The following is a 9,598-nucleotide window of genomic DNA, read 5'->3' as shown; positions in this document are numbered from 1 at the left end:
GATCATATATGGTTCCAAACGTCATTATATGACCTCGAGATGTATCTCGTAAAATCTCAAGGCTTTTCAACACCGGGCCCCGAAACCTCCATAATTTATTAAAAAGCGTTGATATTAACCTTCAATTTTGGAATTTTTAGACTTATTTTCGCCCATAAATAAAAATTGCCGAAATGTTAACCATGGTCCCTAATACCTTCCGGGAGCCCAATTGGGTGGGTTGAACTATCCAATTTGCCTTTAAACGGCCAATTTATCGGTTTACAACTTGCACTGATTTCATCAACTCAAGCCTAACAGGATCATTTATGACAACATATAATGATTATAATTGGTTCCAAACGGCATTATATGACCGCGAGATATATCCTCTAGAATTTTAAGTCTTTTCGAAACCGGGTTACGAAACCTCCAAAATTTCGCAAAATACGTGGATTATTTAGGAACTTTTTTAGTTTTTTCCGCCTGAATATAAAAATTGATGAAATTTTTACGATGGTCCCTAATACCCTCCGGGAGTCCAATTGGATAGGTGGAACCATCCAATTTGCCTTTAAACGGCCAATTTACCGGTTTACAACTTGCAACGATTTCATTTACTCAAGCCTACCACGAACACTTATGACAACAAATATTGATCATATATGGTTCCAAATGACATTATATGACCCCGAGATATATTCCATAAAATTTCAAGACTTTTTAACACCGGGCCCTGAAACCTCCAAAATTTCCCAAAAAGCGTGGATATTAGACTTTAATTTTGGAATTTTTTGACTTTTTTTCGCCTGAAATTAAAAATCGCCGAAATTTTTTCCATGGCACCTAATACCCTCCGGGAGTCCAATTTGGTAGGTGGAACCATCCAACTCTCCTTTAAATGACCAATTTACCGATTTACATCTTGCATTGATTTCATTAACTCAAGCCTACCACGAACATAAATGACAACATATAATGATCATATATAGTTCCAAATGGCATTATATGACCCTGATATTTATCCCCTAGAATTCCAAGACTTTTTCGACACTGGGCCCCGAAACCTCCAAAATTTCGCAAAATGCGTGGATATTAGACTTCAATTTTGGAATTTTTTGACTTTTTACGCCCGGAAATAAAAATTGTCATAATGTTTACAATGGTCCCTAATACCCTCCGGGAGTCCACCTGGCTAGGCGCAACCATCCAATTTGTCTTTAAACTGCCTAGCTACCGGTTTACAAATTGCACCGATTTCATTAACTCAAGCCACAACGAACATTTATGTCAACAAATAATGATCATCATATATGGTTCTAAACGACATTTGATGAATAAAAAGTAATACTGCAAGTGCATGGTGTCTGTTGTTAGTAGAGACTTAGCAAATACGGCCGGGTCGAATCCTATAGGGAAACAGATTCTATTAGTTTTTGCCCAATTATTATAAACTATTTCAATAAAAGAAGAGTGAATTTATGATTAATTAACTAAACTAGAATTAAAATGAAAATAAGTTTATTCTCAAATAAATAAAGGTCTACCATGCTTGTACCAATCCAAGAAATGCAAAAAATCCAATAATAAACAACTAGGTCGAATAATTAAAGCACTTGTTAATCCTACGGTCGGGAAATAACACTTATGAATTAACATATGTAGTTCGTCGCTAACATAATCAAATTCGCCAATTGTAATTAAGGCTCTAAAAATATGATCTTTCAATTCTAATATTCATTAAATTAGCTAAATAATCAACTCATGATATTGGCCAACTACATGAATCAAACAACAAAGCACAAATCAATTGGAATTATATATTCAAACCCTAATTCATAAATTTATAAATAATTAAGCAAATAATCATGGTATAAACATGGTTTCCCTTACTTAACCCTAGAAAACGACTACTCATTCATAATTAAAATAAACAAAACAAAAGAGATAAATAGACTTGAATTCATAATTAATAAAATAAATAAAGAACGAAAAGAATAAATGAAAATACCTCGATGATTGAATTAATGAAGAATAAAACTAGGGTTCAACAATGGAGAGAAAACTAAAGATTTGTTCTTTTCTAGAAAAATATAGCATGAGAGAATAAAATAAAATCCTCTCAAGCATTTATATTAAAGTTTAATCCTAAGTAAAATAAATAAATAAATTAACACTAGTAGAAAAAGTGCTATTTGTAACTAGCGAAATTGACTTTTTGTAACTGGCATTGTTGGTTGCGAATGCCACCGTTACAACTAGTGAAAATTATTCGTAACCTGCAAATGTTAGTTACAAATAATGTATTATTCGTAACTGGCATAACCCAACGCTAGTTACAAAAAGTCTATTTTCCAAGTAAGAAATCACACTATTTGTAACTGGCATTAAGTTACGTCGGTTACAATAAGGGTATTATTCGTAACTAGCATAACCCAACGCCAGTTACAAAAAGTCTATTTTCAAGTAAGAAATCACAATATTTGTAACTGGCATTAAGTTACGTCGGTTACACTAAGGGTATTATTAGTAACTGTCAAATTATAACGCCGGTTACGAATATATTTTTTATTTAAAAAAAAAATACTATTAGTAACTAGCACTAGATTACGCCAATTACTAATATATATATATATATATATATATATATATATATATATATATATATATATATATATATATATATATATATATATATATATATATATATATATATATATATATATATATATATATATATATATATATATATATATATTTGATTCGAATACAAAAATGGTAGTATATCCTACCAAACGACCCATCGTCAAATGGGTTATAACCTGTTACAATTCAACCAACAAAACACGTACTACGAATACTTCCATATAACTTAAATTCACCTACAACATACAATACAAACACTCTAAATAGTTACACACAACTCGAATTATTCATCCACAACCATAAAATACAAAAAAATTAATTATACTTTAATTTTCAAAAAACAATTAAAACTTGAATTAAAAAAGCATTGATTTATAATTTAGAAATGTAATAACAATAACCAATAGGCTAAATAAAATTAAAGTAGATATATAAAATGTGTTATATCATTTTATTAAGCTAAATGCAATAAATGATAACATCGATTAATAAGATAACTAGTCTTTCAACAAAAAATTAAGCCTAAAAAACTTAGCCCATTGTTCTCGAATCTCATCCAATTCTACATCGTTGTAGGCTGCAAGTCTTGCCAAATACTCCTTAAAAAAATACGTGTATATATATTATACTTTATAAAATTAAAACATCAACCAAAACACGTAATATATCTCATCACTAACCTCTTTCAAATTACCCTTGCAATCGCTATGGAAAGATACCATCTCATACATATATCTCATCACATAATAAGCACATTCGGTACCACCACATTATTGTTGAGCACACTAATTCAAATGAACATTGTACAATTATTTAATATATTAAATAATACTTTCATTACTAATAGAACAAAAAACAAAAAATTATACGCTTACCTCCATTCTTATGTGTATCGTAGCAATTGTGGCTTACTTGTTTTGAAAGCATTTCCTTTAAGATGTGACCTATATACATTGTAAGGTCTAAAAAAAATCATAAAAAGCATTAGATTAAACGAATGAAAAATAACTTTTAATCACATGCATATGAGTACGTAGTACAAGGAATGTTGTGTACTAACATCTTCATTATTTTGACAACTCTGAGTTTCGAGCGTTCGGAAGTGATTGAATAACATAATCAAACTCATACACAAGACTCGTACGTAGCTTCGATATGAGTTTCAATATGTGCAAGTTAGGTCCAAACTTTATGCCCTGATTTGATTATAGTTCCTACATTGTAACTATTTGCATGGAAATATATAGAGTAAAATTTTATGTCAATTTTCGCTGCTCTTGTCTCCCTTAACCTATTAAGCTTAATTTATTTCTTTAACTGGCCATTTGTCTATTAAAAAAAAAGAATTTAAAATCCATTATGTATATTCTCCAAGGGAGGTAAATAGCTGACAGAATCATATTTCTATCCTTAACTAACTCAATACAACCTCATCAATCCATATATTTTCCCCTATATAAAAGCAAAACCCATGTGTTTATATGTTGGTATGTGAATACAAAGATATGCCGCTAGCTACAACTTTCTTTTCTCTAACAATTATTAGAGTTTAATGCAGTTTTTTATTTTTATTATTCTTATTCTTATTATTAATTTCAACTCCCACCTACCAAAATGGACTTAACTAGAAAATACTTTACTTCTTTCTGAGATTAATTTAAGCTCTCTACTTTTTCTTATTATTATTAATTTCAAATGCTCTGAAATCCAAAATATGGAAACTTTATCAATGATACTCGATGCTCATCTCAATTAGTCCAGAAAGACAGCTATATCAAAGATTCAAAGATAAACTAAGACAGTATATATGCATAGTATAATTGACAGAAATTCAGCATTCATGCAGGGAAACTTCATGTAGCTCAAATGGATTCACAGCATATAACTAGGTTATATTAGTTGACATAGTGATAAGGATTTGGAGACAATAATGAAACAAGTAAGCTCAGAGTTTTCTACAATTGACAGAAATTTGCCTAATGCTAGCATCATAAAAAGACATAAGCATGATATAACAACCTTCAAAATTACTCATCTACTGTATATTGTACAATGAGGCCCATGGCAGCTATCTGGTCAGCATGTAAACCTATCTCCAAAATATATCAATCACACAGATGCGCTACAACCTGTGCCATCTCATCCAAGATCATCAAGTGCACACAGGAGGTCACTAAGATGACTTAAATGGCAATATAATGTACTTTGAGAATGAGTGAAATCATAAATCATTTTCACATGTCAAGTTAAATTCTCACAGATATGAATGAAAAAGCTTACATGCAAAATTAAGAAGCTTAGATACAATCCATTGGATGAACAACAAAAGGTCAATACTAACTTTTATCTTCAATAAAAACATGAAATAGCAAGAAAAAGAATACCACTCCAACAGCAAATTCTACAAACAATACTAACAAACTCCACTAACCTAAAATTAAGAAGACTAAACAACGCTGAACAAACTATCTATCCTAACTCAGTTCTGAATTTAGTTCTGATTTTCAGTTTTGAATTCAGTTTTGAAAGTCAGCTCTGAATTCTGTTCTGATTTTCAGTTCTGAATTCAATTTTGATTTTCAATTCTGAATTCAGGTCTGATTTTCAGTTCTGAATTCAATTTTGATTTTCAATTCTGAATTCAGGTCTGATTTTCAGTTCTGAATTCAAATTTGATTTTCAGCTCTGAATTCAGGTCTGATTTTTAGTTCTGAATCCAATTCTGATTTTCAGTTCTGAATTCAGGTCTGACTCTTAGCACTGAATTCAGGTCTGATTTTCAGTTATGAATTCAGTTCTGAAAGTCGGCTCTGAATTCATTTCTGATTTTCAATTTTGAATTCAGTTCTGAAATTCGAATTTGAATTCAGTTGTGATTATCAATTCTGTATTCAGTTCTGCAATTTGGCTTTGAATTCAGTTCTGATTATCAATTATGCATTCATCTCATGTGATAATAATTAAGAGTTCAATCTCAGTCAAATGAAGGATTACCTCTAACAAACGAGGACTTAGCTCCGTTGGATTGGTTGAGGAAGATGGGGAAGGTAGAGAAATGCTTAGAATTGGGATACTTTCTAGCCACCTCTTCTCATCTCTATTGACTCCTCGAATTTGGATATCCTGTTCATAAAAAACTGTCTTAGGCCTATGAAATCAGTTTGATAATACATGAGGATCAGTACTAAAATCCAGCTCCAACTATCCTCCATCATCCTCCCAGAGATTGTAAATTATAATTCTAGTACCTTAATAACCTATGGAATTGAACTACATATAAAGCAAAAATTTCAGACTCAAAAAGCATATTTGTATGAATAAAATTCAGAGCTACATCAAAAGGAAATGAAAAACCAAACATCAAATTAATTAATCAAGAAGAGGACATTCTACACGTTACATGAATGTCAAACTTGAACAAATGCAAATAAGAGATTTACTAGCAGAGGTTACCTGTTGAAGGAGGTCTTGCTCACTAGAGAATGGATACCACTGGACAATAGCCTCTAAATTTACATGCAAATCTTCAAGAGAACTACGTACAATCTTTGTCCAAACTTCCTCTTTCTTCTCATAGTCAATCTTGTTGAACAGAAACATCGAAACAAATTAAAAGTGATCACCAATTGACCAACAGTTGAAGTGTTTAGTAAATCATCATTGATCATTTTGTCACTTTGTACTAATATTTGAAGAATAATACTAATACTCGTTTACAAGATTATTGATCTTACCATGGGAACAACGATATCCTCCTTCCCAGTATTAGTAAAAAATGTGTATGACAGCATCCCTACACTTCTTGTAGGACTGCAGAATATCAAATTAAATCAGATGATATATAATGTGTGTCTGGCTACGAGACCGAGAAGCTAAGAAAAACAACTAACCATGTGCCGTCCTTCCCTTGACATATTGAAAAGACGATAACATTTGCCCCTAGCCTCATAGTACTAGTCTTACATCCATTTCCGTCTGTGTAAAAACAAGATCAGGAAGTTAGCAACAATGCTGCAATAAATCTGACATTCTAAGAAGTATGCTTTACTCCAATACTTATTTTACCTGCCATAACGGAATCACTCACATTGCCCAATAGTGTTTGCAAGCTTTCTTTTTGTTGAATACCCAAGAGACATGCATTGCCTCATTTTATAGGGATCCATTCCACAAAATTTTGTTAAAATGGAAACTGGAAAATTCTTTTCCAAAGTATCACATCACATACACCTGTTCTATATTATTGCATACATTCTAATGAATTTTTAATCAAATTCTCAATTATAAATTCATTAACAATGCCCTTATATCTAGGGATAATCTAAAGGGTATAAATATACATGAATATAAGTATATAACAAGTCATTATTTATTGATTCATAATCACTTATCAGCCTACATAATGACATGAGTACTCTGCCAATACACAAGCTTCGATTCTTCACCTAACAGTAACTCAAATAAAATACTTTTGCCACAAATGCAAGTTAATCTAAGGATGTTTAAGATTCTAAAAAACGTCCACAAAGAAGCTACAACAACTCATATTCACCTCACCCTCACTAATACTCATTCTACAATCGTGAGCATGGACCTCTTGACAACATAACAACGACAACAAGAAGTATAATTGAAACCAAAATCAAACTCAATACCTAAAAATTGTTGTACTGTCACTACAACAAAACATAATAACTCCATAAATATTACAATACCTCAGCATTGTAGAGAAGAAAACAAAATATAATTTTGATAATTATAGAGAGGAGTCGGCAATTGGCAACTAAATAACAAGATTATGCTATAAGCAGTTAACCACATCCCATAAAATTGAAAAGGCAGTCAACTTGATAGTTACGACATCATTAAATCAAGGTTCAACAAAAATCTTAATGCTTTTCAATTTCTATCATCCTAAAACAACAGGATTATCAAACAATAAACAAAATACACAACTAAACACAACAGTATCATGAACAAAAATCACAACCCAAATCTAATTATCAATAAAAAAAACCAAAATTAATTCAAAATTGGGGCAAATTAAAACCAAGCAAAATTACCTGAATCATAGGTTTTCCAAGAATATCAACAAGGACGCAACTTCATCTTCTCTATTACAGAAACTTGTCTTTTCCTTGGTCACATTCTCTCTCTTCTCGCTCGCTCTCACCACCAATGACGACGTCATTTTTTGGGCATACTTCCTAAAATCAAAAACCCAAAGGTAATTATAAAGAAAAAGGGGAAAAAAGGGTAAGAAAGTACCAATTTCAAACAATAGTTGAATAATCCATTAATATAGAACCGTAAATTGACTATGCTAACAACAATGTGAAAATAAACTCTTAAATGTTTTTTTTAAGTGGGAAAACCCCTAGAAAAATTGAACTTTATTATTTTAACAATCAAATTAATCAGTGTTAAAAAAAACAATCAAATTAATCAAGGAGTTTAAAACTCTATCTACTAAAGAGAAAAAAGAAGAAAACTACCTGGTTGTGACTGGAAGAAGTTGGTTATCAGATGATGCAGCAACAACAGACGAAGATGCTGATTAAAAATAATCAAATCGAGGTACAAGAAATGAGCAACACCGTACCCTTGAGAAGTTTTAAGGCTTGATTCTTAAAAAAAATTAAATAAATTGTTTCTAGTAACTTAATATTTGTAACTGACATTTGTATTTTAGTTACAAACTTAATGGTTTATTTGTAACTGGCGTTTGTAAGCTAGTTACTAAGGTTTTGGTCAAAGTTTCTTTAGCCTAATATATGTAACTGGCGTTTATAAGCTAGTTACAAACTTTTTAGTCAAAGTTTCTTTGACTTAATATTTGTAACTGGCATTTATTTAGTCAGTTACTAATAAAACTTCAAACATTGTTAAACCACATATTAGTAACTGACATTTACTACGCCGGTTACTAATGTCATGAAATTTGTAACTGGCATTATCTTAGTTGGTTACTATTGATGCTTTCCTAACTAGCATAACATACGTCAGTTACTAATAGGGCGTTACAAATAGAATTTTTTCTACTAGTGAAAATAAAATAAGGAAATAAAAATAACAAAAGATGTCTTGTGATTGGTCGCTTGGAGGATCAAAGATTGGTGGAGGCTGAATAACTCGAAATCCGCACGCCAAACCTATCGCCTGATGGGTGACCGATGATCGAGTGGATGTGGGCTGCGACGATGACCATCGGACGATGGATATCCATCGGGCTAGGAAGATTCCATAGGTCGTGTATGCGGCTAAACCATCGGGCAGCCATCGCCCGATGGCTTGGCGCTTGACTGGCAGATTTGCAGGACCGAATTCAGAAGGCTGTAACTCACAATCTAGGAATCGTATGAAGGCGTGCGACCTATTGGAAATCTATTCAAGTCTAGTTTCCAACCTAACTTGAATCACCTCAATCCGATTTGTAGAACTCGAGATATGGCTGAAACAATGCACAAGGGTCCTTTTTTATACTTTGCAAACCTTCGCTTTCCTTTGTTTCTAACTCAAATTTAATTCTGAAAAGTGTATATCAATCCTTGTGGATTCTATATTCAATTCCCATGTAGAAAATCCTTAGAGACAACATCCACGAGCATAAATCCCTCGACCAATGAACTCGATCCATCAATTTCCATTCAAATATCATTCGAATCATCTCCAAACACTTCAATTCGAAAGCATCCAAATGACTATGAAACCACCTGAAACATGAAAAAATACACAAATGAAGCGTAATAGAGCGATATATGATGACTTGTGCAAATTTGACACTAAAATCGACTAAAAAGACTAAGAAAAGGTACAAAAACTAACAGAAACGTGCCTAAGAACCCAATATAAATATGATTCGTCAACATTATATGACCCCGAAATGTATTCCCTAAAATTTAAAAACTTTTCGACACAGGGCTCGAAACCACCAAAATTTATCAAAAAACGTGGATATTAGACTTCAATTTTA

General features: G+C 31.9%; 1 protein-coding gene across 4 annotated transcripts; it reads right to left on the bottom strand.

The window, feature by feature from the left end:
• Positions 1 to 3,106: 3,106 nt before the first annotated feature.
• On the bottom strand, positions 3,107 to 8,239 carry LOC145638511 (protein MICRORCHIDIA 7-like). 4 transcript variants are annotated; one of them, XM_081689488.1, is made up of 9 exons: positions 8,121 to 8,239; positions 6,516 to 7,832; positions 6,360 to 6,435; positions 6,079 to 6,207; positions 5,620 to 5,748; positions 4,645 to 4,754; positions 3,501 to 3,569; positions 3,306 to 3,410; positions 3,107 to 3,224 (listed from the first exon to the last, which is right to left on the bottom strand). In XM_081689488.1, exons 2-6 carry the CDS (start codon positions 6,572 to 6,574, stop codon positions 4,731 to 4,733), a joined length of 417 nt encoding a protein of 138 aa, XP_081545614.1. In that variant the 5' UTR covers positions 6,575 to 7,832; positions 8,121 to 8,239; the 3' UTR covers positions 3,107 to 3,224; positions 3,306 to 3,410; positions 3,501 to 3,569; positions 4,645 to 4,730. The 4 variants fall into 4 exon arrangements, with proteins under 4 accessions (XP_081545614.1, XP_081545613.1, XP_081545615.1 ...); XM_081689487.1 differs by having other exon boundaries at positions 3,107 to 3,410; XM_081689489.1 differs by lacking the exon at positions 4,645 to 4,754 and having other exon boundaries at positions 3,107 to 3,410; positions 3,501 to 3,587.
• Positions 8,240 to 9,598: the final 1,359 nt, after the last annotated feature.

This window comes from Chenopodium album, chromosome 7 (assembly GCF_948465745.1).
Source record: "Chenopodium album chromosome 7, dcCheAlbu1.1, whole genome shotgun sequence".
Classification (NCBI taxonomy): Eukaryota; Viridiplantae; Streptophyta; class Magnoliopsida; order Caryophyllales; family Amaranthaceae; genus Chenopodium; species Chenopodium album.
The sequence above is the reverse complement of the archived record's forward strand: the minus strand, read 5'-3'. Positions and strand labels throughout refer to the sequence as shown.

What these genes read in the sequence shown, in the direction of transcription:
- LOC145638511 (XM_081689487.1), bottom strand. Translation starts at nt 6,574, where the DNA reads ATGAGGCTAGGGGCAAATGTTATCGTCTTTTCAATATGTCAAGGGAAG. An exon ending in CAAGGGAAGGACGGCACATG is followed by an intron (nt 6,436 to 6,515) that starts GTTAGTTGTTTT and finishes GATATTCTGCAG; the next exon opens with TCCTACAAGAAGTGTAGGGA. An exon ending in AGCAAGACCTCCTTCAACAG is followed by an intron (nt 5,749 to 6,078) that starts GTAACCTCTGCT and finishes TTTTATGAACAG; the next exon opens with GATATCCAAATTCGAGGAGT.